The sequence below is a fragment of the Blennius ocellaris genome (assembly GCF_963422515.1).
Source record: "Blennius ocellaris genome assembly, chromosome: 1".
Taxonomy (NCBI): Eukaryota; Metazoa; Chordata; class Actinopteri; order Blenniiformes; family Blenniidae; genus Blennius; species Blennius ocellaris.
The window spans coordinates 31,412,550-31,438,587 of NC_137650.1; the positions used below are offsets into that span (position 1 = coordinate 31,412,550).

At 40.3% G+C, this 26,038-nt stretch overlaps 1 protein-coding gene across 3 annotated transcripts; it reads left to right on the forward strand.

Annotated features, from left to right (window-relative positions):
• Positions 1-3,410: 3,410 nt before the first annotated feature.
• On the forward strand, positions 3,411-24,604 carry LOC308130466 (aggrecan core protein-like). 3 transcript variants are annotated; one of them, XM_080496868.1, is made up of 20 exons: positions 3,411-3,561; positions 6,049-6,170; positions 6,257-6,348; positions 6,896-7,187; positions 7,773-7,947; positions 8,067-8,194; positions 8,287-8,580; positions 8,775-9,038; positions 9,136-9,310; positions 9,501-9,628; positions 10,245-10,538; positions 10,640-10,738; positions 10,827-12,938; positions 13,265-13,339; positions 14,991-15,104; positions 18,967-19,125; positions 19,218-19,300; positions 22,237-22,381; positions 22,511-22,693; positions 22,805-24,604. In XM_080496868.1, exons 2-20 carry the CDS (start codon positions 6,083-6,085, stop codon positions 22,873-22,875), a joined length of 4,971 nt encoding a protein of 1,656 aa, XP_080352994.1. In that variant the 5' UTR covers positions 3,411-3,561; positions 6,049-6,082; the 3' UTR covers positions 22,876-24,604. The 3 variants fall into 3 exon arrangements, with proteins under 3 accessions (XP_080352994.1, XP_080352993.1, XP_080352995.1); XM_080496867.1 differs by having other exon boundaries at positions 6,076-6,170; XM_080496869.1 differs by lacking the exon at positions 14,991-15,104 and having other exon boundaries at positions 6,076-6,170.
• Positions 24,605-26,038: the final 1,434 nt, after the last annotated feature.

Genomic DNA, 26,038 nt, shown 5'->3' on the forward strand with positions numbered 1-26,038 from the left:
TGAAATTTAAAGGAAGTTGCAGGGCACATCCTGATCTGACTGAGTTGTTAAGAAGAGATCAGAAGTGTGATTGAAGGACTGTTTAATTAAGGGGAGGTGGAGGTCACACAGAAAGTAATAGTAGTGAGTGAGAGCATATCATCTTTCATATATAGCAGCAGCAGAAGAACCTGTTCACTGAGACAACAATTCAATATATTTGAGACTTTTTTGGAAACAAGGCAGATTTTAACAGGGATAATACTATATAATTATATAATATAATTATATTTTGAAAGTCTCATAAATGCCTTTTATTGCCAGCGGTGAAGAGATCACAATAAAAAGCTGGTTGGTGTGAAAAAGTATTTTTCATTTTTGGGATCAAGGTTTCAGCTGTCACTTGTGGAGAATAACATAATTTTTTGTCTGTTGTTTGTTCTCTCTTTGAGAATAAATTAAGCTGCTGCATTCAAATGTTCTTGGAGTTCCAGTTTGGACAAACTCCTGCGCCAGGGTCATAACGGTTATTTCAATTAAAAAACAAAAATAAACAAAACACTGCTAGGACAGCAACCATACTCAGAAAAAAAACAAGCCTGTAAATGAAGTGAAGGATTTCAATAAAACAGTATCCATCATGTGACGAGTGTGAATCATGTAACAGGAAATCTTAGGACCAGAGACACAAACATGCTCATGAACAAGGTAACGGTTATTCTTATGTCATTGCAACACACCGTGCTGGAAAACAGTCATGCGCTTTTGAGGTGGAGACTGAGTGCAAATGTCATCACTTTGTCAAACAATTTACCGGTAGTAATTTCGGCCAACCCTCAGGTTCCATTATAAATAGCCCGTCCGTCATGCAGACACACCTTGTCCCGAAGACTCGGGACAAATATCCTAAAAGTGGAAAAATCCAAACATTACAGAGAAAATAAGACAGTATGGAAAGTTTGAGCATTTATTTGAGTAGTACTAGTAGCATGTTTTTTTTTTAATGTTAGTAGTAGTACTAGTAAGCATCAAAATTGCTACTTGTAATACTAGCGCATCTTTTATTAAGGTCCAATGTCTCTCTCATTGGAAGTACTAGTAGAGATTTTCAGCCTCATTAATAGTACTAGTAAAGTCAAAAACACCTCACTGGTAGTACACTTCAGCAGATTGGGCCTTACTAGTAGCACAAGTGATGTCAAAAAAGATGCACAAGTAATACCAGTACAAATTCCGATGCTAAAAAGCATCATACTCGTACTACTAGTTTACATTTAGTGCCTTACTAGTAGTTCTAGTGTGCATCCTTGCTGTTACTAGTAGCACTGGTAAGATAAAACATACCTCGCTCGTATTACTAGTGGACATTTTGACCTCACGAGTAGTACTAGTGAGATCAAAAATACCTTACTAGTGCTACTCGTGGGCATTTTAGCACTACTAGTAGGGTCTAGGCTACTAGTGAGTAACACATGCCTACTAGTTGGACCTAGTAGTGTTGCTAGTGCAGCACAGTAGTTTACTGGTGAGGTTGACCAGTTGATTGCGCACTCGTAGTCCAAAAGTGGCACTAGTAGTGGAAAAACAGTCATTCTACTAGTGTTCCTTAGTTGTTCTGCTCGTGCGCGGTATTGTCTTACTAGTCAGGACAAAGAGCTTACTAGTACACTGACCTTGAGTTTGATATCAAGGATGTCAAATAAATGCTCAAACAGCTTTCCATAAGGCAGAGTTGAAGGTAGAAGTGCACTATAAAGGAGCAGCGGGCAGGAACCGATCGCCTTTAAAGCCCGGTTCACTTACCACATGCTATTGACATTCAAGTCCAGCGAGAACCGACCCACAGAGGGCGAGTCTGACCCCAGAACTCTAAAGTGTAGCATTCCCTCCATTCCTGCACCCCTGAAGCTTCTCATCAGTGTTTGTGAAGTTAAAGTGGAATTAAAAGGGCAAACTTTCACTCAAGTTAGCATAAAGGAAAATTGTGTGGTATTATAACGCAGGTTAAATGTGTTGCAAATAGCGCATTACCCTGATTGTGTTCCACTTATGCCAGACTCTAAGTACCTGTAAAGTGGGACTCATTTGTATCAGCGCCAGCAGCATTTTTAGCCACGTGAATGTGCTGTAATTACCTTTTCCTGCCCTCCGAGTGCTCAGAGCTACCCGACTGAAAGAACAGCTTTGTCCCCCCCCCAGTTTGGGTGGCTTTTTTCCCTCCTTTCTTTCTCTTTTCTTTTCAGGAGTGAAATCAAGCAGGCGGAGTGAAGTTAAAGGGGCGAGGTGTTTCAGCAGTCCGGTAATGAGTCAAAAGGTGACGGCGGGACAAGAGAGCTAAGAGACGTTTAAGAAATCTGAGGCTGTTGGGTTCAAGGATTAACCGACTTCATTATGAATCAAGTTTACAGAAGGATTTAGGAACTTTGATAACAGTTTGGTATTAGAGGAAAACTGGCAAATTAAATCAATTGGGGAGGCAGTGCTTCAATGAACCTGATTGTTTCCCATTGACAGAGTCAACCCCAAAGAAGCATCATTACCTCATTTTTTACCAAATGGATGGGATGTTACTCATCCTTCAGCCTTCACTAGCTCCCCCCCCCCCCCCCCCCCCCCCCCCTCCCAACACTGAGTCAGGCACTTCAACAGGCAAAAGCAGCAGTCTTCAAAGTAAAAGCAAAGGGTATAGTTTTCCAGGTCTGCTCTATATTTTTGAAATGTGCACATCTAATTTTGACAACTTTGGAGTAGGCAGATTTTTAATGCTTTAAAGTCACTTTTATAATTATCGTGGTGTGCTGTTGCTTACCTGGTTAAATGCAGGCTCCAAAATGATTCTCTGCACTTTGCAACAGCACCATCCTTGGAAGAATAGATTCAATTTCAATTGTATTTGTAACATCAAATACAACAGTCATTTCAAGACACCTACAGAGAGGAAGCCAACAACTCCACATGAGCAAGTATAAGTGACCATGGAAAATAAAAAGTCCCTTTTAGCAGGAAGAAACCTTTGCAGAACCAGGGTCAGAGGCGGCAGCATTTTGATGTTCTGATCAGGATTAGGGGATGGAAGGAGAGAAAAAAATAGGACAGACAGATAGATATGGATTCAAACCCTGATTATAGCTCTAAAATGATGCCAGGACCCTAAAACAGGGGTCATGTAGTTTAGGTAAATGATAATTAAGGAATAACTAGTTGTTATTTGTGTGGCCTAATAACCAAAATCATATCAGCACACTGCTATAAAAAAACAAAAACAAAAACAAACCCAAAGCAGCATCCCTCCCTCTAGGTTGATTTAAAGAGCTGTCCAGCATTTATTGTGAAAGCAGGAGTCAGAAGTAACTGTGTGTGACTGTGAGCAGCTTGACAGCCGTCTTTCCCCTCTGAGGTTTGACAGCCATACCTGGTCCCAGGATCTTTCTTCCTCACAGAGGCACCAAGCATCCTGACCTCTCTGCTGCTGCTGCTGCTGCTTGTTCGGACTTTGAAACACGCAGCTCAACAACGGGCAGCAAAAATACACCACAGAAAAGAAGTTTGACATCTACAAGTGTGAGAGAGTTTCTGAACAAGGTGAGCGATATACTTTGTTTCTTCGCTGAGGTGTATTTTATGAGGAGGTAAAGATATTTAATTTACTCCATGCATGTGATTTCCCTTTTTTCATGACCGTTTTCACATTTCCTTCAACCTGCTTCATCTTTAACTACATAGAACACACTTAATGTCTTGTACTTTCCTGACCCAGTCAGCAGATTCATGTTTTCACTCATCAAAAGGAAATGTATCTTGAAATGCATTGTGAGATTTTAAGAACTTTTTGATTTGTGTTAAAATGAGATAAATTAGATTATACTTTTTGGGGGATGTGTTTATAATAATTGGCTGTAATATAATTTTTGATTAATAGAAGCTAATGTGCCACAATGTTGCACTCAACATGATGTTGCATTAAATACGATCTATCGACAAGAAATAATGTGCTATAAAGTGAAATAACCATAAACAGGCACATTTATTAAAATTGAACAACTTTTTGATAATCGTGTTAGGATGATTCTTTAGAAAACAAAATGCGTGGTAATGATGCTTGCTAGTTTTCTAACATATGATACAAACATAATATATTCACTCAAAGATGCCACAAAAACACATTAGGATGGAATTTCTTGGTGGAATATTGCTCCCAAAATTCCAAAATATCAAAATTTCCCCTTTTAAATGTGCCTCATATAGAGAGAAAACTTAAATACCAGATGTCCAGGTGAGGATCAAACCCCGTCATGTCTCACACTTTCCGGCCTGAATGTAAGCAGTGTTGAGACGCGATGGAAAGGGCGGACTCTGAAATACACTCGGAGCTGTTTACATAGGCCTTGTGTGTCGTCAGAGCTGCCATAATACGGGCTTCAGCAGGGGAACAGATCTGGTTTTATGTCCCCCCCCCCCCTCCCTTGCCTCACTGGGAGTGGACCTCAACCACAGAGCAGTTTGAATGAGTGTAGTGTGGAGCCGGCTCTTGTCTGCTAATGAACTGTCACTGAAGTCCAAACACCACATCTCCATCCCGAGAAGACGCTCCCTGCAGGTTTAAGAAGTGTTTGCATACGTTGCTCCGACAGATTTGATTTCACTTTGTGAGAAGGTGCTGACAGGGGGAAAAAACCCCAAGAAACCAAAAAGGGAAATCCTGATGAGTACACATTGATGACATCAGATTTGATTGGATTTAAAATGGAATATCAGCTTAAAACTGCGGATATGACAGTATTAGTCATCGCTTGACTCAATAGTTCTAAAGAACCTTCACAAACAGTGGGGTTAGGTTTTTAATTTTATTTATTTAAGTGTTCTCCCTGTGCCTGTTGGTTTTCACCAGATGCTGCAGCTTATTTAGTGAATAATTAGCTTGTCTGTCCGTGTTGTTCCTGTGATGGACCTGTGTCCCGCCCAAGCTTTAATGCACCGCTCGTTTATTGATAGCTTTGGATTGGCTGAATTTGATAAATTCAGATTAGAAATGGATGGATGGATGGATGATATCATGACACATTGTAGCCTGTTTTGTTTTTTTTGGATGGAAACATAAAACATGACAGAAATTCACCAAAACTAAATATCTAATAACATATATTCAAAATATAACTTTTTTTTAAATGTAGAGTTTAAATGTGACTATTTTGCTTTGTAACAGTAAGATTTTAATTGAAACATCCATCCATTTGATTCAATCCCAAAAGACCTTATCTAACAGCTGTCAGTGGCAAAACGTATTTTTTTTTTCTGTTTAGCTCTCAATGTGCACAAATAAAACGTTCATTTTTTAAATTATTATTATTATTTCAGGTCACATATTATTGTTTTTTTTGTGTTTGTTTTTCTTAAATGCTGTTCCACACAATTTGAACTAACCCAATCAACAAACCAGTATTTCTAAAATTTCTTTCTATGCAACTGTTGTTTTTAGTTTACGACCTTGTGTTTTAGCTGATATCTCATCTTTTTTCTTATATGAGAAGTTTCTCTGTCTTAAATTGTTGCCACAGAATATGCTCTGGACTTTAAAAAAATACACCCAGTTTTTCTAACAGATTACATATATATGATGATTTAAGAAGTGTCTGTTGTTAATCCAGAAATATTCTTGGTTTGCAGATAATATTCTTCTGTCAGATCCTTATAAACAATCCGCCATTGCCCCTGGTTTATCTTTTAAGTATCATTTCTAGTTCTTGTTATCTTTCTGGTTCCCTTTTACAAAAAGCTCATATGGACAGGTATGCACTGTAATATTGACACAATATTTATTGACACAAATACGATAAAAAGAAGTTCAGTGCAGAGTTAGGCAGATTGGCGCGCCTTTAATTACCATAGTTATGGGTATGTTCAACAAAGCTTTTTTTTGTCCACTGAATTTGTTCCTGTTCTCTTGTTTTGCTCATTTTACACATTTCACTGTATATTTACACAAAACAATAGAGAAGCAGTGAGTGTACCATGCAATGACCAAATGTCTTTCATGATACGTTGATAAGGACATCTCTGTACCAATAACAGATATAAATATGTTTGCAAATGTTTCAGGTTGAGTATGATCCGGTGGACTGTTGTGCTTTCTTTGTGCCTTAATGTCGTCTCAGCAACGTTTGATTATATTTTAGAGGAGCAGTCCTTTTTGGGTAAGAAATCATCCTGAGAAGTATAAGGTGTGATTTCAAGAGCAGAGCTTCTCGGTTCTACAATTTCGTTTCTGTCTTCTTCCCAGACCCAGAGGATGTGCTGAGTGTGAGCATCTCTCTGGGGGGGCCACAGCGTCCTCTACTGGGAGGAACGTTGGTACTCCCATGTTACTTTGAGGTGTGTAGTTTTTAATGTTTGTTCAATTTAAACTAATATTTTTCTCTGCAGTGTTATTTTCACGGAAAGCTAGCAGCATATATGTGATGCTCAGATACATCTTTGAAAGACCACACGAGAGCACATTGGGATTCTGGGACTTTAAATGAAATGTGCACATGTTAATGAAGCCAAAATAAAACACTTTTTAGAATCTGGAGCAGACCTGGGAGAATGGAAATTTCAAAAGCTCCTGTATTTGTAAGCTTGTGAGAGTGGCTGTGTCATCAGAGATTGATAAACCCAAGATCAGGTTTTCTTAGAGGCAGACTGTGTGTGAGGGTTGGGGTTGGGGGGGGAACCACTGGTTTCAATGATAACCACTGGATGAGAAAGAGAAAAAAATGTGTTTCCAATATTCTTCTCAAAATGAAATTGAGATTTTATGACAAAATACCTGTTTATTGATAATATGTTTGCATCAGGGAGTAAAGATCGTCTGTATGTCAAAGCAATTACATAATATTCAGTTACCCAGTTGGTTAGCCATTTTTTTATTCCAATACAGGACCACACTGTCCCAGACCCCGGAGCTCCCATCATTGCCCCTTTATCTCATCGTATCAAATGGAGCCTTGTCACTAAAGAAAAGGTCACAACCATCCTTGTGGCCCTGGAGGGAAAGGTGCTGATCACAGAGCGCTACATGGACAGAGTTCACATGCTTGGCTACCCCAAGATCCCAACGGACGCCAGCATCCAGATATCTGAGCTGCGCTCCAGTGACTCCGGAGTGTATCGCTGCGAGGTCCAGCATGGCATCGAGGACAACCATGACCTCGTCCACGTGCAGGTTCAAGGTATGCAAATAAAATAGGTTTTCCGTAAAGCCAGTGAGCATTACACCAGGGCAACTGGTAAACTGAGAGCAATCCCTAAAAGTAAGTCAACCTGGATTAAATGACGGGGACATTCTTTTAACTGTTTTATGTCAATAAAAAGATACTTCTGTCAAGCCCACTTTTGAAAGGCATATATTCAGCTGCTGTTGTTTTATTTTGCTCTCGGCGTTGTAATATATGCTTTTTAGCTATTACCGTTTCTTGTGAAACATTATGTAAGACCAGTTCGGATTTAAAACCATTCAATTATTAGAAGTATAATCATTATTTTGATAAAAAGAATTATGAAATATAATAACAATTATAGAAATGCAACAAAATCAGGTGTCATTATTTCATCTGTATTTACTGGACTTCATATGAATGGGGCCCTCAAGTGGCCACAATGAGTATAGCAGTAGCAATGTTGCAAGGCAAGGAATACGACACAAAACCAATCTATTTAAACCATTTCAAGTCCTTTTTTTTTTTACTTTCCGATAGGGTTTTTAATTTGCTGACACTGAATTCACCTTTGAAGTAGAGTTTTTCTTATCCCTGTAGGTATTGTTTTCCACTATCGAGCCATCACGGGCCGCTACAGTCTGACTTTTGAGAAGGCGAAGGCGGCGTGCTCACAGAACAGCGCCATCGTGGCTTCACCTGAACAGTTACAAGCCGCCTATGATGATGGTTTCCACCAATGTGATGCCGGCTGGTTATCTGACCAGACGGTGAGGTGAGTTTACCTCAAGATGGGAAACACTGCTATGAAAACATCAACAGCAGGTTTTATCAGCAGGATATGGTAGCCTCTCATTTCGAAAGCACTAAATCTCATCATAATTCAACCAAAAGGTACCCAATCCATGACCCTCGAGTGAACTGTTATGGAGACAAAGAAGAACTTCCAGGAGTCAGGACATATGGAGTCAGAAACGTCAGTGAGACTTACGATGTTTACTGCTTTGCTGAGAAGATGACAGGTACTCAAGTGTGCACACTGTGATGCATTTCAAGCTCAGTCCTTCATTAGCAAATCACATTCTAATTTTAAAAAATCTCCTATCTGGAACAGGCAGAGTTTTCTACACTGCTGCTGCAGAGAAGTTTACCTTCTCTGAGGCTGTGCTGGCCTGCTTCAACCAGGGCGCTCGCCTGGCCTCCACTGGTGAGCTCTACCTGGCCTGGCAGGGCGGGATGGATGTCTGTAATGCTGGGTGGCTGGGAGACAGGAGCGTCCGCTATCCCATCAACATTCGTCGGTCACAATGTGGAGGAGGGCTCCTGGGTGTGCGAACAGTGTATCTCCACACGAATCAGACAGGGTTCCCACTGCCTGAGACGCGCTACGATGCCTTCTGCTACACAGGTAGAAATTATTACAGGTTGAAGATACTGGGGGTGTAAAAGCTAATAGTTAGATGAAGAAAAAAAAATGGATGAATTTTAATTTCACTTACAGGAAAGTCAAAATCTTACCAAATTGTACCAAAAAAAGTTTGAGCAAAAGTGAAAGCTTTTAACACGTAACAATAAATCATCCTCTTTCACTGTGACCTTCAGAGTCTCCTGATGAAGAAGGTTCAGGCTTCATCGAGGGGAGCGGCATCCCGAATATAAACACAGCGACCCACAGTCCGGAGGTTTTCATCAGTAGGACGACCAATGAAAGCGAGGCAGTCGGCGAGGTGGAGACTCAACAACCTACTGTTACCTACACAGAAATCCCCACCGAGCTCCCAGTGACTCCACCAACGGTCGTCGTCCCGAGCCTGATAGTACCAATCCTCTGCCCCCCAGAAGTGGGATTTGTGATGCCGCCGACCGGTCAGTGTCTGAAGTGCCAGTGTCATGTCATGGCCTCCGCCCCAGAGAGTGTCAATAAAAGCTGCTACACGCAGGAATTTCTTGTTTCTTTGTGCAGGTGTGGTCTTCCATTACCGCTCCATCGCCGGCCGCTATGCCTTCACTTTTGTTGAGGCCCAGCTGGCCTGTCAGAGTGTCGGAGCCACCATCGCCACACCACAGCTGCTGCAGGCAGCATACGAGGCCGGATATCACCATTGTGATGCTGGTTGGCTGCGAGACCAGACTGTAAGGTAAATCAAAACAATTCTTCATAGTAAGTGGTTTTATCACTGTGAAAAAAAACAATATTTCAATTATTGATTTATTTCACTTGCTGTCTGAATCTGTTAGTACATCAGATTGGTGTAAAAAGTTGCATCTTAGGGTTCAGGATGGGAAAAACTTCTTGTCTCTATGATAATTATTGCCTTCAAATTTCAGGTATCCCATTGTTTTCCCACGAGAGAGGTGTGCTGGAGATCTTGGTGATCAACCGGGGGTCCGATCCTACGGTCTGATGCCAGCAGATCAGAAATACGATGTGTACTGCTACACTGACATGCTCAAAGGTAATAATTAACATATATTGTTTATTTTGGAAGAAGATAAATAGCAGAAAGTCAAAATAATATTGCGACTACGCTATACTCAAATTAAATTATTATTAAGCCACATTCACTCAACAACAACAAAAAGACCTTGAAACCAACATAAAGAAAATATTTATAGTGATGGTAATAATGGCATACTTTTGATAATTTTTCTGTAAAAGTGACAGAAACGATAACATTACACAACAAGAACAGTTTACTGGAAAATTGTTCACGACATCTGATGTGTATACTTTAAATTGACAGTGTAAAATGTGTAAATATTATTGAAAATACATGTTATAGTGAAAATCTCTTGACTTGAGTTCAAACATCGATGTTTTATGAATATCACAAGTACATTTATTCTCACTTACAAAAGGAAACTGCTGCAACTCACAAACAGAACTAATTTTCAACTTATGCCATGGAAAGATTAATGTTGAGGGAAATCCAAAATTTTTTAAATATGTTTTCAGGCAGACTGAATGAATGAATGAATTTGTGTTATTGTGTGTTTTTAAGAAATCAAAATTATATTCAAAAGAGATAGTGTGAGCCTTATGCCTATGATGTGAATCTGTTTCGTTCATAGGTGAGGTTTTCCACGTGGGATCTGCTGAAGGTTTCACCTACAATGAGGCTGTTTCCAGCTGTCAAGAGAAGAACGCTCTGTTGGCTTCCACCGGACAGCTTTATGCAGCCTGGAAAATGGGTTTCGACAAGTGTCGTGCCGGCTGGCTTGCGGATCGTACTGTACGTTATCCCATCAACAACCCCCGTGCTGAGTGTGGTGCAGGGAAACCAGGCGTGCACACCGTGTACGCCCACCCCGACCAGAAAAGCAATCCTGAACTCGATGCCACATATGATGCGTACTGTTTCAGAGGTAAACTGCTCAACCAATGTGTTTTAACAAACTTGTTTGTTTTTCACTGTTGTTTCGAATCAGACAAATTCCTAATTTCTCTCACCGTTTAATTGCTACAGCGGATATTCAACAGATAGCAAATGAAACTGGACTGAATATCACAGATATTGAGGAAGCTCTTGTTAACATGACATCAATCACTGATTTGTTAAAGCCTGGTAGGTTCTAATTATTTCATATAGAAATTATTTTGCTTTCCTGACCTTTCCTTTTTAATAACATCATTTCATGTGTATGTCTTTTCAGTTGGTCCATCCATCATTAACCCCATCCCTGTGGACATTTCTGGGTCTGGTTCAGGCTCAGGACAATTTGGCTCAGGGTCTGGGCTTGATGGGAATTCCGGAGGTTACTCTGGCGATCTAGTTAACTCGGGAGACCAGTCTGGCTCTGGAGATCTGTCTGGGTCTGGAGATGCAGCTACCTCAGGAGACCAGTCTGGTTCTGGAGATGTGTCAGGCTTTGGAAACCAAGGAAACTCAGGAGACCAGTCTGGTTCTGGAGATGTGTCAGGCTTTGGAGACCCAGGAAACTCAGGAGACCAGTCTGGTTCTGGAGATGTGTCAGGCTTTGGAGACCCAGGAAACTCAGGAGACCAGTCTGGTTCTGGAGATGTGTCAGGCTTTGGAGACCGAGGAAACTCAGGAGACCAGTCTGGTTCTGGAGATGCAGATACCTCAGGAGACCAGCCAGGTTCTGGAGACCAATCAGGCTCTGGAGCTCCAATTAGCTCGGGGGATCAGTCTGGTTCTGGGGAAGTAGCTATCTCAGGTGGTCAGTCTGGCTCTGGAGACCTTTCAGGTTTTGGAGATCAAGGTACAACCCAAGAAAGCTCCACTTCTACAGTCTTATTTTATTCTGGCGACTCATCAGGCTCTGGAGCTTTGTCTGGCTCAGGAGGTCAGGCTACAGCCAAAGAGTATTCTACAACTGGAGTTATGTTTCACTCTGGGGACTTGTCTGGCTCTGGAACTCTCTATGGCTCAGGAGACCAGGGTACATACAGAGAGTATTTCACAACTGGTGGTGTGTTTCAGTCAGGAGACTCTTCTGGCTCTGGGGACTCTGGAAGTGCCAGTGCTGAGCTGCCAAGTGAAGAATCTGGCCTCTGGGGTGCAGATATCTCTGGATCAGGCCTCAGTGGAGAAGGTTCTGGATTCATTGTTTCCTTCTCAAGCATCAACAGCTCTCTTTTAGTGCAAAGCTCATCTTCGGCAGATCACCAAGAGGCTGGCGAGGGAAGCACAGGAATCTTCATCTTCCCCGACGCAGGCTCTGGAGGCCTCAGTGGAAGTGGGGATATGTCCTGGTCTGGCTCTGGTTCTGGTTCTAGCTCTGCAGGTAGTTCTGGGGAAGGTGAACAATTCTCTGGCATATCATCTGGTTTCCTATCCAACCAAGACCTCTCTGGATTTAATGATTCCCCCTCTGAAAGTGGAAGTGGGCCGTCAGGGGAGCTTTCAGGAAGTGGCCGTGTTCAAATCGTATTAATAGATGAGGCAATAATTGAAGCCTCCACCTCTGTTATCAACAAAGAGTATGAGCTCAGTGGAGACATTCTGATGTTCAGTGGCTCCGGAGATGCTTTGGGAAGTGGTAGTCTCAGTGGTGATCACAGTGGCTCAGCCTCTGGAAGCGACTTTGAGTTAAACTCAAATGTGATCTTTGTGGGGTCAGGGTACACTGAGCTCACAGGCTCATCCTCTGGAGAACAGGAGGCCTCTGGGTTTTCACTCTACAGCTCTGGACTTGGAAGTGGTGAACATTTGTCTGGATCTGGAAGCTACAGCTTTGTTTCTGGGTCTGGATCAGGAATGTCTGGATCGTTTTCTGGATTAGGCTCTCCAAGTGGAAGTGGAGACGAAGGTAGTGTTACTTTCATCAATGTAGATCCTGTGCCAAAAGTAGCTGGAGATGCCAAACCTTCTATGGAGCTTGGACAGGGTTCAGTGGAGTACAGTGGAGAGGGAAGCTCCAGTGGCTTTTACTCTGGCAGTGGAGACTCAACCACAACCCGCAATATTTTTTCAGGAGCTCTTTCTGATAGTCTTCTAGAAGGGAATTTATCTTCTCCAATCAGTGATCAGGCCAATCAGGCACTGATAGAGACCACCATAGGAGAAGCAGAGGATCTGCCAAAGCCAAAGACCACCATCAGACCAATGCAAACAACGGTACAAGAGGAGGCTTTACTGGATATCAGCACTGTACTAGAAGACGGAATGCAAGAGACAACAACTTCAAAGACCAATGATGACATCAATGTGACTCTGGGCCAGGCTCTTGTCCCTGCAGGACTGGCAGCTCCTCCTTTTGCAACCTCATCAGCCCCTGAAACAACAACAGGCGATGTGGATGGTATGTAAAGCTGTTCTTTGATGCGTGCATTTGCATGTTCTGCCACCTGTGCCACAATTTTGATAACTGCTTTACAATTAAATATAATGTAAATCTTTCAAAGATAAAGATTTGTTTTTAGGCAAATCAAAAAGTGGTTACAATAATTGAAAATGAGATATTCTTTGTGTGGCTGTAAGTTGAGGTGATATCAGTAGCCTTTTTTACAAGTAGAGAAAACAGGGAGAACATTCAAAAGCCACCATACAGCCTTCTTTTTTTTTGGTTTCGTTTGAAAGTTAAACGTGTATGAGGGAAATGACACAATAATTTTACTTATTTCGTAGCAACCTTGAACCCGTGTGAACCGAATCCCTGTGGTAATGTTTCGTGCATAGTTGAGGATGGGGATGCAATCTGTGGTAAGTTCAGTGGGTAATATAATCTCTTCTCTTTTCTTGATTGCATCTAAATTCAGTGTTTTGATAAATCCTTGACAGATTTTGCCTGTGGCATATTGATGTGTGTGTGCGTTTTATGTTTGCATGCTTTACATTGTTTGTCTTCAATCAATGTCTTCACAAGCTTGTTTTTTCCAGATCAACCTTCACTTGATTATGTCCTTATGAATAAAAATTAACTCAATTTAAAATGTCTTTTGTCCCCCTATTCTCCTGTCCCCAATGTGTTTGCATCATATTTCTGCACTGTTTTGTGTTCATTGTTTCGTGTTCATTTTCAATTCATTTTGTTTCTGCCTGGCTATGGGTCTCTTTGTGTCATGCAGCAGATTTCATCGTTAAGGTGTTTGCCAAATATACATGAGCCTTGCTGTGAGGATTCAGATTCCTGTCTTGACAACCCTGTCCTGAGCCTATGTGTTGTTTTTGGTTCTGCTGTGCCAGTACGCCGCCTCCGCTCTGCTATGTGTGCATGCTGAATGTGAGGCAACATATGCACTACTCTGGCATCATATGAGTGTTTCTCTCATTCCTGCAGAAATACTGACTTTCTGTTGCAACAAATCTTGGATTCAAACAAAGACTTATTAATAATTAAAAAAAAAAAAATCCTGGCTGTATGCCTATATTGATTATTGCTATATTGTCAACATGTCATCTGTAACTAGTATGCATTGTTGTGAATTTGTTTAATATTTTATTCTTCTTTAAATATGTTATACATCTCCAGGTGTGTGGCATTCTGAACCTATAATATGGGATAACAGGCTGCTCTTCAGCTTAATTTATGTTACAAATGTAACTCTTTCAATGGAGAAACGATCAACAGGCTAAAATACTACACCTGCAGTAGTTGAGAGAGTAACAAGTAGTAGGATGTCAACAAACAAATTATATGTGTCAGGAGGGATGTAAGGACACAATCGTAGGTTTTAAGCAATTTGTATTGCTCAATAAGCATTTTACCAATTAACCCTTCGGTTTCCTCCTCCAGACATGGTGAGGCAACACCGGAGACTTTTACTGAGCTGTACTCCTTTTACATGACTTATCAGCTGGGAAACAGCCACTAGAATTGTACACTTACTGATGCATTACATCTCTTGGGGCACACTTTGTCCTGTGTTGATCTGTGGCTTACGGGTCACAACAGAGGCCAAGGTCAACTCTCTAGTCTTTATTTTAGGCTTCAGATATGTATTCATAAAAGAGCTGTGGACACTTGGATCAATGGCTTGGTGGATTATTAGTCAAAAGCACTTCATTGTCATATTTTAGCCTTTTGATGTTTTCTCCATATTGCATAAGGCATAAGACCATGTAACATTTTCACTGTAATTTGGAGAGTAACTGCCATTTTGCTCGTCAAGATATTCTATTGACAAAAAAAATAGTCACATATTTGATCCACATTTCAATATCCTTTTATACATCCTAATTTACAGTGTGAAACACAAGTCAAACTGAGCCCAAATGGTTGCAACAGCTTCAGTATTTTCTTACTAACTCTATCAATGGTCCTGATAGTCCTGCTATCACAGGTCCTTCACCCTCCCATCCTCACTTCCTTGCTGAAACAGTAGTGTGACCAGCCCCCCCAACTTTTTTGCAGAGGTAGATCCATGCTATCCCAACCCTTGTGCCAATGGAGCCACCTGTGTGGAGACTGCAGACTCTTTCAAATGCTTTTGCCTTCCCAGCTACGGAGGAGAACGCTGTGAGATCGGTATGAGATCAGCTTCAGCTAATGAATACTAACAACAGCCGGTCCAAAACAACTGATCAGAGAGATGCAGAATGTCACCAGAAGATGGCATTGCAACTCAGTGTGGCTTACAGTCATGACAGCTCTTCTTGGTTGCCGGTAGAAGATGGATGTCATCACGCTTGGCATGCATCTTTTCACCTGGTTTGCAGGAACCTGTTTTCCTGTTATGGCAGAAGGTGACTCTCTGAACAGCCAGTTCCCTTAAATCACAAAATGCGGTCATGCTTTTTGTGATTCACATCTCAAAACATTGAACAGACACAAAAAAGTACAAACTCACCGACTTTTCAAGTTGAGAAAAAAACACAACAATGGAGAGCTTAAGTTGAGGCAAAGTGGATGGGAGCTGAAAGAAAAGCTGTCTGCTTTCCTCAAATTACATCAGCTTGGAAACTTTATTGTTTATTTCATGCTGCTACTGTAATTTGTGCATTAGCCCATGTAAGATATTGAAGCTTTTTGTGATATTTACAGTAAAACAAACAAACAATGAAATCCAAGTGTGAATTATATGACTTTTGGTGACACAATAGTTCTTGACTTTGAGACTGTGGCACTTTGGTTCAAATCTCTGCCTGTTATGGCAGCGAGGCTTTCTGATTAAAAATTATATAAATCTATAGTGTAAATTACAAAGACTTGCAGTAACAGTAAAAAAAAAAAAAGTACCATACAATTAGACTATCATCATTGTCATCATCATCATATCACACTGTGAATTGTGAATGTATCTTTTTTACTGCAAGAAATTAAGGGATTTGACCATAAAAAAAATTTTTCAAGCCCAGTGAAACTGTAGTAACGATAACTTAAATACAAATTGTAACTAAGCAATCAGCTACTAACCTGACAGACAAAAGTAAAGACTGTTAGAAGACTATTTGGTTCATTGTGCATTATCAGTTCTTGTTACCAGAAGTTTAACAGCTTGAAAAGGACATTGTTTTCAGTGTTTCCTCCATTGCCATGTAAACGTACATCATTTTCAGAATTGCTGTGTAAATGTGAAACCTTTCTGAAACGAAAACGCAAAACTATGCATTGTCACTTGAAAAGTGGGGCCTTGGATTTTCAGAAAAAAAGGTGCAATATTTGTCCTGTCCTGATAAAGAACTGAGGTTTACTAACCAATTATAAAGAAAGGCAATCAGCTATCAGACTCAATTTTTTTCATAATCGTCAAAATGAAGATGAAGTTGCCAAACTGGTAATCAATACACTTTATAGACATTTGTGGGAAACACAGCAGGCTGAAAATGAACTCCTTTAAAGGCCTTTTTATTATGCACAGAGATGTTAAATGAACAGAAGGAGCTCAGCTTGACCTGCAGGTTCCAACAGCCCGAGGAGGACAATTTGTTATCTTCAAAGATTCAAAGTAAATAGCAGACATAGGCACATGTGTGCAGGTGAGACTCCGCTGATGCAGATCAGCAACTCAGATAATTAGGTTTTTTTTCCCCCGCGGCACTGATAACGATGCATGAGCAATATAGTAGAACCTACAGCACAACAGCCTGTTCACTCGCCCATTATGTTGTGTTATTCTGAGTAGCACTGCAAGTGGGAGGTTAAAAAGAATATCTTCAGGTCTGTATTATGAAGCCAGGTTCCTCACATATTATATTCTTTTCGTTTACTTATTGCTGTTGCAAAAGGGGAATCCATAGCACTTCCTACTATGTCTTGTGGAGGATTAATATGTGGCTAATTTACAGAAATTAAATGTCATCCACTTTGTGTCACATTCATGACCTTTGATGGAAAATAGCAGAAATTGACAAACATCGCAGTTCCAGGGAAAACGCTGACTCCTGTCCTCTAAAACTGTTGGAGTTTTCTTGTGCTATAATATGATATATAAAGTTATTGTCATATGATTAATATTTTTGGGGTTATTCATTTGGGCAGAAAATAGATTTGGTTGTTTTTGTGTTACAAGTCGATGTGTTAACAAAATGACATTGAATTTATATCAGGTTAATCTGAAAAGCATTTAATATGAAACAATCCCACAAGTTATTACAGACAATTGTGTTATTTTGATGTTATAGATGTGCTTTTCTGAAGGAATTTGATTTATTTGCAGCAAATGGGCAGTGTACTAGAAGTCTATTAACTATGCAGTAGAGGTTGTATTTGTTACTCCCCTCCACTCGTTCTCCTTTGTTTTGTCCTCTTTATGATCAGACTTGTAGAGTAGAGAGTACAAAGAGATCGTTTGTTCTCCAGGTTGACCTTTAAAGATGTAAAAAACCTCCTTGTCCTCATCGTTTTCACTCTTGATGTGTTTTGACTCATTGCTTTCGGCACCTTTCTCTCTCTATCCATCCTCTCTGGATACCTTCATTGATCTTCAGGCAGCAATACACCAATTAAATACCTTTTCATTTTAATTAAAAATGGCAACGTACTTTATGATCTAAAGTTGAATCAACCTCAAAATATAGTTTCATGGACCCTCGACAAGAAGATACAGCAAATAGTATTCTACCCACTTTTCCCTTTATACTTTGTTTACATTTCAGAGCCTGTACAGCTATTTTTTTTTTATTTAGTTTTCTCCAGCAGCAGTAGGCTCAATGTCTTTCACAATTTTTACTGTTGCTTGTGTATTTCAGTACTGATTCAATAGTGTACCTCTGCCACCTCTGCTTCCTCGTCAACAAATTCTGATTTCGAAATTCCAATTGGTTGCATAACTCATCATCTCTATGGATGTTGACGTTTGATGAAGTGAATAACCCATTCATCCTCCGCTTAACCTCATCTGATGACTGTTGACTCGTTTTTTTTTCTCACCTTCCACTCTGACTGCGTTCACCTCCCTACTGAAAAGATGGTCTCCTCTTTAGAGCATCAGACTGAAAGAAAGCGCAGATACCTTGTGAATAATGGATTAATAATGAATCATAGTCCTCATTGACTCCATCCTCCTCTTCCTTGTTAACAAGAAGTTCCTTCTTCTGCCATGTAAGGTGAGAGGCTGTTGAAAGTGCTGAAAATGTCAGGTTGTAGAGCTTAGATTATTTAATAGATGGCACACGTCATGCGCTGTACTCAAGGTCAAGTAGTCAACATGTCTTAAAGCTGCAATGAATGAAATCTTAGATTTGGAAACTTATGATGATGAATTAAGTCATAGATGTTTTTGTGGTTGGAAGAGTACAAGAAGTCAACAATTACAAGTGCATTTACAAGTGCATTTCTGTAATTTGGTTGAACTGACCCTTTAAACTGGGTAAGGTGAATGAGTAGAATGAATGAAGCCTTTCAATATGACAATGAAAGGGGGAAAAAAGGTATACTGGACTTGGTCCTCCTTGCTGTAATGGAGCTTTATGCATAATTTTCCATTTTATATTGGGACACCTGAGGTGTTTCACTGTCAGCAATATTCCACGACATGGGTTGTGACAAAAACAGAAAAAAACAGAGAACTCTCATCATCAGAAGCAACATTTTTATGATTAAACCCAGTTGTTCTCAATTTCTTTTTTCTCTGGGGCTCCAAGAGATGCCTGAAGAAAAGCGGCAGACCCCTTTCCATTTGGGCACAAGCACTCATTATCCCACAAAAACAAGTCTTCTAAATATAAGCCACTGGCAGTTTCCCATTTTGTGCTTTAAATTGTGTAACGTTTGTAGTTCCCTTGACATGTACAAGTCCCCAAAAGGGTCTCCTGATTGGAAACAACCAATATTTCTCACTTTCACATGGAAGCAATTCATTAATCAAATTAAAAGTGGTTCAGAAAGCTATTATTTCCGCTCAAAGAGCAGTTTCACCGTTTCTGACTTCATTTTGTTGCGGCTGCAGAGTACGGGCAGTGTGAGGAGGGCTGGACTCGGTTTGAGGAGAACTGTTACATCCACTTCACTGACCGAGAGATGTGGTTGGACGCCGAGAAACACTGCCGGGACCTGAACGCCCACCTGGTCAGCGTCAACACACCAGAGGAACAGGAGTTTGTCAACTGTGAGTGTTTGGGATGTGATCAGTGTGCTTGTGCTGACAGAGAGAACAACTGAAAATATAGATAATGGAAAGGCGTTTTTCTCCTTTTACAGCAAAAGCACAGGACTATCACTGGATTGGACTGAATGATAAGATGGTGGAGAACGACTTCCAGTGGACAGATGGCACCCCACTGGTGAGTGAAGACATCAGTTTACCTCCTGTTTAAGAACATAATTTATTTATGCTTTTTTATGATATGCAATATTACCACATACATTACATTATGGTACAGAGACAAATTGAAGCCTGGATTACACAAAGCCACAAAAATTGACACGCAAATGAAAAACAAGTCAGAGAAAACATGACACTTAAAAGAAAAAGTAGAACAAATAGAAACACAACATTAACAGCCTGTGATAGGTTACCAGATGGACAGATTGAGACCTTCATACATAATCACCATAGGTGCATACGAGAACAAAATCTTACTGCCATGGCTCAATATGGCAATGTGACAAAGTGACAAAAGACAATAAAATAAGACATAAAGCAACAACAAATATCCAGGAAATAGTAAAACACAATGACAACACAGAAGAAAATGAAAACAAAAGATACTATTTGAATCATTTCAAACAAAAAAAAATACAATACATAAGCTAAATAGTTACACAGAGAAAAGAAACTAAACCATTCACATCTCAAAGAAAGACAGCCTCAAAAGCACACGACAATGTACGATAAATGGATTTCATTTACTGCACTGAAGTGCTTCACATTAATACTCCCATTCATGGGAGTCGTCAATCCGTCTGGAGCAATTTGGGGTTCAGTGTCTTCTTCAAGGAAACTTCAATATGTGGACAGGAGGAGATGGAAATCAAACCGGCAACCTCCTGATTGTAACATAACCACTCTACCAACTGAGCCCCTTAAGTGTAAGCAAAACAGTCAATTATAGAATAGAGCCGAGACACATCGTTTGGGTGCATTGATCTAAAAAAACAGATTTAAATAATGATGAGAAAAGTAACAACAAAGGTGATCAAATCAAACAGATAGACATTAAAACAACAATAACAACAAGTCAGGAGGTTGAGGACTCAAAGCAGACAGTGATACAAAGTCTCGAACACAAACTACATTTCACAGTGACAGAGGCAATGTAATACTGCAGACAAAACATACTTTTTTTTTTTTAACATATGTAAACCATGTTTGAACTGTTTTGTCCCAGTGCCAAATCACACATCTGATAGTTTCATATTGTTTCCAGTCCACTTTTATATGTGGTTCTAAATCAGACATGAGTTTGACTTTTTCATCACTGAAGTGAAACAAGAGTCTAGAATTTCCCCCAGGGATTAATACAATATTTCTGATTGTGAAGGATCACAGTGCTCTACCAGAGGCAGCAAGATGTGTCTTCTCTATTTTTCTTGAAGTTTCTTCTTGGCTTAATTATTTTATCATATTTTGTCAGCTCTGACTGCACGAAAACATTAAAACCAACACACAATGACATTTGAAACATCAACGTGGGTCAGGAAACAAGACGACTCATTCTTTTCCAAGCCTCATATTTAAAAAAACCAAAAGTTGTTGCAACCCACAAGACATGAACCAACGTTGTTAACATTTTTAAATACCAGTAACAGCATGCTGGTGCACATACACAGGGTGTAATTTCGCTGAACTTCTCTAATGTTTCCTGGTCACATACCGTGCACATGGTGTTGGACTGGCTCATTGAGGTGGCTGCCAAATTCAGTCAACATGTTCCTCTTGTTACTGTTATGATGCAGAGCTTTGCAGAACAGTAGAACACGTTTGATTACATGAAGCAGATTCCTACTGAATCATATGTTACAGCTGCCCTGAGGTGCTTCACTTCACATGAGTTTATCTATGTACGTTACCAGTGCTTTGTGAAATGAATGGAGGTAGTAGAAAATTAAGCTATTCTAGTTAATATACAGGGAAGAAACTGCATTAAAATGATCATATGGACGTGGAGCAACATTTTGCTGCACATCTGTTGGTTTTTGATAGCTGCAGCTCATAGCAGTGTTGTGAAGTGGGTGTCTTGAACTTGCTGGCACTGTCAGGCTGTTGTTGAACCTGTCTCACTTTCTGACATAAGATTAGACATAACACCAGATCAAAGATATCATAAAGAGTGATTTGCTTTGGGTCTGAGCTGGCCAGAATCGTACTCTGTATAGCCACTTACTGAGAGATAAACTGGCAAATGACAACACTGAGGACGGAACATTTGTATCGACTGTGAGTGGGACGCTAATGATTCACAGCTGACAGCACTCAAGAATAATCAACGTTAGGCACATCGAGGGTAAAGACACAAGACACTAATAATAACAACAATAGATGGCACTTAGTGTAGCACTTTAAGGTACTCAAACGCCTCTTACATAACCATGAAATAAATAACACAATGGAGGAGGAGGTACGAGGAGGAGGAGGAGCTGCAAAGCAGTTTTGAACAAGAGGGCTTTGAGTGATTCCTTGAATCTGAAGGACAGGGATTGACCTCCAGAGTTTGGAGCAATGGAGAAGGTGTCGTCCCCACAGGATCACTGCTTCAATCAACTCGGAGAAGAGAAAGAAAACGCTCCACACACGTGGAACAGGAGCCTGACTAATGACATAGCATGACAGAAGAGACATAACCAGATGAGATAAGAACAAACACAAATAGGGTGGCAATAAACATCAACAGAGACAAATAGAAACAACTGTGAATACCTCCTGAATTATTATTGTGGTGCAAAATCAAAGCAGAAATACATGAAAGAACAAAAACCAGCAAAACAATAAAAATAACCCCAATTATTGTGAACAAAAGCACAACTGAAAAAAAAAACACTTGTCAGCGGATTTCTATGTAACTCAAACATTTGTCAATACAAATGAGCGTTTTAATGAAACTTCTGAAACGAATCCAATACCCTATTTATTGCTGTTGGCCCACTTCCACTTGGAATAAATACCATTCAACAATCGAAGACAAATTACAAGGGAGCTTAGTAAACACCTTAACAAAGAATAATGCAGAATCATGAATAATAGCACATCTGGCGTCCTTTCTTTTCTTTCCTTTTTCAGCAATATGAGAACTGGAGGCCAAATCAGCCAGATAACTACTCCAGTGCAGAAGAAGACTGTGTGGTGATGATCTGTCACGAGAACGGGCAGTGGAACGACGTGCCCTGCAATTACCACCTGCCATTCACATGCAAGAAAGGCACAAGTAAGACTTCAGCAAAACTTTTAAAGCCACACAGGTTTTCTAGAATAATGACGAGAAAACAGCAATAAGAGCAGCATGTGACGACACCTTGTTTCCTACAATGCTCTCCCGTCTATTTTCCATCTACAGCGTCATGTGGTGCCCCACCAGTAGTGGAAAACTCTCGCACGTTTGGAAAAAAGAGGGTCGTCTATCCCGTCAACTCCATCGTCCGGTATCAGTGCAACCGGGGATTTCGACAGCGCCATGTACCTGTGATCCGCTGCCAGTCGAGCGGGGAGTGGGAGAAACCCCAAGTGGGGTGCGTTGATGGTGAGTGAGCCTTCATACACACAGTTATCGCTGTAGCTGGAAGACATATCTGACGGACAAGCTATCATCTAATAATAACTCCTCTTTTGTATCGTCTTCTCATCACTACAGTGAAAGCCAGGAGAAGAATACAGTCAAATACTCACAAAACAACACTGTTCAACACTGCCCAGCCTCACTGAGAAGTAAAAAAAAGAAGTATTTGTTTCAATTTTCCAAGATCAAGAGCACAAAAACAAAATTTCTGTATTAGTAAGAGTAAAGTTGGTGAAAAGTACACACGAACGGTGCTATGTTATGCTAATGTGATTTTTGCCCAATTGAATCCAGGATCCTCTTAATATATTTTTAATATAATAGTAATTTTTATTTTATTTTAATTATGTGTTGTCTAATATAATTTTATTTAGTGAAATCCGTGTTGGGAATCCTTTTGCTAGATGGTGGAAAATGCCCCGTTCATCATAGATCTATGTCGATCAGCCACAATATTATGACCACTGACAAATGAGGTGAACAACTGTGTTTATCTCTTTGTCGTGAAAACTGAGATATTTTAGACAGTGAACATACATGCTGTCCTTGAAGTTGATGTGTTTGAAGCAAGAAAAATGTCCAAGGGTGCGGAGTCACACAAGTTGACAAAGCAGAGCCACAGCATCTTCAGATCTACTGGTTACAGTATCAATCAAATACATTTTGTTTTTCTTTTTTGGAAATTTTATGCATTACAAGCATGTGAATTAACAAAAAAACAAAAAAAAAAACTAAAGTAAGGAAACACACACCCAAAACCAAGCAAGAAAGTATGTTTCCGTATGTCTGAAAAGGAGTAGGAGGAAATTTACACTCATCTCGTTGGAAGGGAAAAAATAGTGAACCAGTGACATGGATGACCAAGGTTCATTAATTGAAAGCTGGCTCGAGGGTTCATTCCAGCTGACGAGTTACCACTGCTCAGAGTACCTGCTTACCCGGGGGATGCACTATGAGAAGACGGTGTGAAATATGAGAGTGAAACTTCGCACCTTGTGGACAATACCTCTATAAAAGTGGTCATATTGTTAAGGCTGATCCATGCATGTCACACAGGTGGATGCCGTAAAACAGGCTCGTGAAGTCAGGTAACAATAACGGGAAGGCTTCAAACCCAAACATTGCACTGCTATACTGTTATGTTCTGAAGAAAGCACATCAGTAGGGAGATACCCCCATCGGCAAAGTTAACAGGGAAAAGTTTCATTCCAGAATATGTGTCAATCATCAGACCGCCCCCGTGCTTTCGGTCCTTCCTGCCAACTCACTCCGACTATCCGAAGGCTTTGTATTTCCTCCTTCAGAAGAAGCACTTTGCTGCCATTTGTTCTTCTGGCACAGCATGAAAAACAACTTTTATAAAGCAAGGCAATTCAACCCTCGTTCACGTCTCTGTTCAAGGTGAAAAGTGTGTGCAGCTATGAATCTTAGCAGGTGAAAAGGGAAGGCTGAAGTAACTGCCTTTTTGCTTCTTTTTTTTTTTTTTTTAATATAACATCGGCAGAAACAGACAAAACTCCCTTTAATAACTCTGAATATTTAGAAAATGATGTGACTCCCAGGCTGTTACGTTTACTGGTTTTTGATATTTTCTTTTCTATGTTTATTCACCTTCCACGAGGCTGTGCAGTGCGTAGACCCTCTGTGGCGTGGGTATGACAAACCTCTTTCATGTCTGTAACTTCAGAGGAAAAATACTGTGCACGGCATTGTTGGTTTTGTTTTGTTTTGTTTTGTTCTGTTATTCCAACTTTGACTGCTTTCATTTGTGCACTTGTTTTATGTCATTGTTGCTGTAAATGCGGAGGCTGTGCCTCTCAAACTTAATGTCATCTGCTGCAAAAATAAACCAAAGACTGAGACTTTTCTTCACAATCACCACGTTTTTTTTCCATTATTCAACGAAAAAGTCAAACGAATGTATTGTTAAAAAAACATGCCATGAAGCAACACCATCCATCCATCCATCCATCCATCCATCCATCCATCCATCTTCTTTCCCCAGACGTCTCTGTCTCCCACAACTTCCTCCAGCTCTTCTGATCAAGCTGTTGAACTGACCAAACCAGAAATATAATCTCTCCAGAAAATCCCTGGGCCGACCGCGGTGCCTCCTCCCAGTTGGACCTGCCTGGTAAATCTCTAAACGGAAGGCGACCAGGGAGCGTCCCAATCAGATGCCTGAACCACCTCAACTGGGCTGAACTCATTTCACGCCGACTGGTCAACTGAGAGCTTTGCTTTAAAGCTCAGCTGCAGCAATGCTCTGATTCAAAAAGAAAAATCCACCTCTTCAATGCCAACTAATTCAAATTATGTCAGGTGGACTAAATGCTCAGATCCGTAAATATGAGGTAGCTATTGTTGGTCCAACTGCATCGACTGGAGCTCAACACTACATTTCCTGTTGCACCCTTGTAGTCGTATTCAGTATGACAGCAGCAATGTATGGAAGAAAGAGCAGTACAAGCCCATTGGTCAACCATGAGCTTTGATATTTGTTTGATATTAAACAAGTGTCCTATATGAGTGTTTGTACTCACTTTCTGCCAGAAATACTGTGGTTATTAGCTCCTCGACCTGTAATGGATTCGTGTTTCTCTTACAACTTGGAGATCAGTCAGACTGTCGTCATCCAGGACACCGCCCAGATGTTCCAGGTGGAGACTAACAAAAACATCTTTCAACTTTCCATCCCGAGTCTCAGTGAGCTCAGTGTTCCTGGTGAGTAAACAGCCCATAGAGCTGACTTGCTGGAATAATAAAATTACGGTAAATTTATATTTGCTGAACACGGTGGGTTTGCACAGGGTTGCTTTGTCTCTGAATGGATTCCTTTTAGGAGCTTCACCCTCCACACACCCCTCCTCACATCTCCGCCTTCAAGGCCTCTGCATGAATCATCTGTTTGCTCTAATTGGGAGAAAATGACTGGAACACATTTCCAAGTATTCTTTGAAAGCCAAATTGCTGTTAATTATGTAAGTTGAAACTATGTTGTAGTTTGCACCTTTGCTACGTAAATAAAATGTCTACAAGTAAACAAAGTTTCTTTTGTATCACTTGCTCACAACTGGTCTCTAATTTTTTTTAATCTGTATGTCAGAGACTGTCATTTTTAATATGCCATAACAATGTGACATAACTGGAAGAAAATCTTTCTTTTTTGTAGTTTTTCTTTCTTATCTTTTTAATCACACGGCCAATTTTTACATCCACTGTGACGTGAGCACGTAACCTTACCTTTTTTAACCTCTGGCTGTTCATGACTTACCTTTGTATCATTTCAAGCTATTAATTGAACTTGAA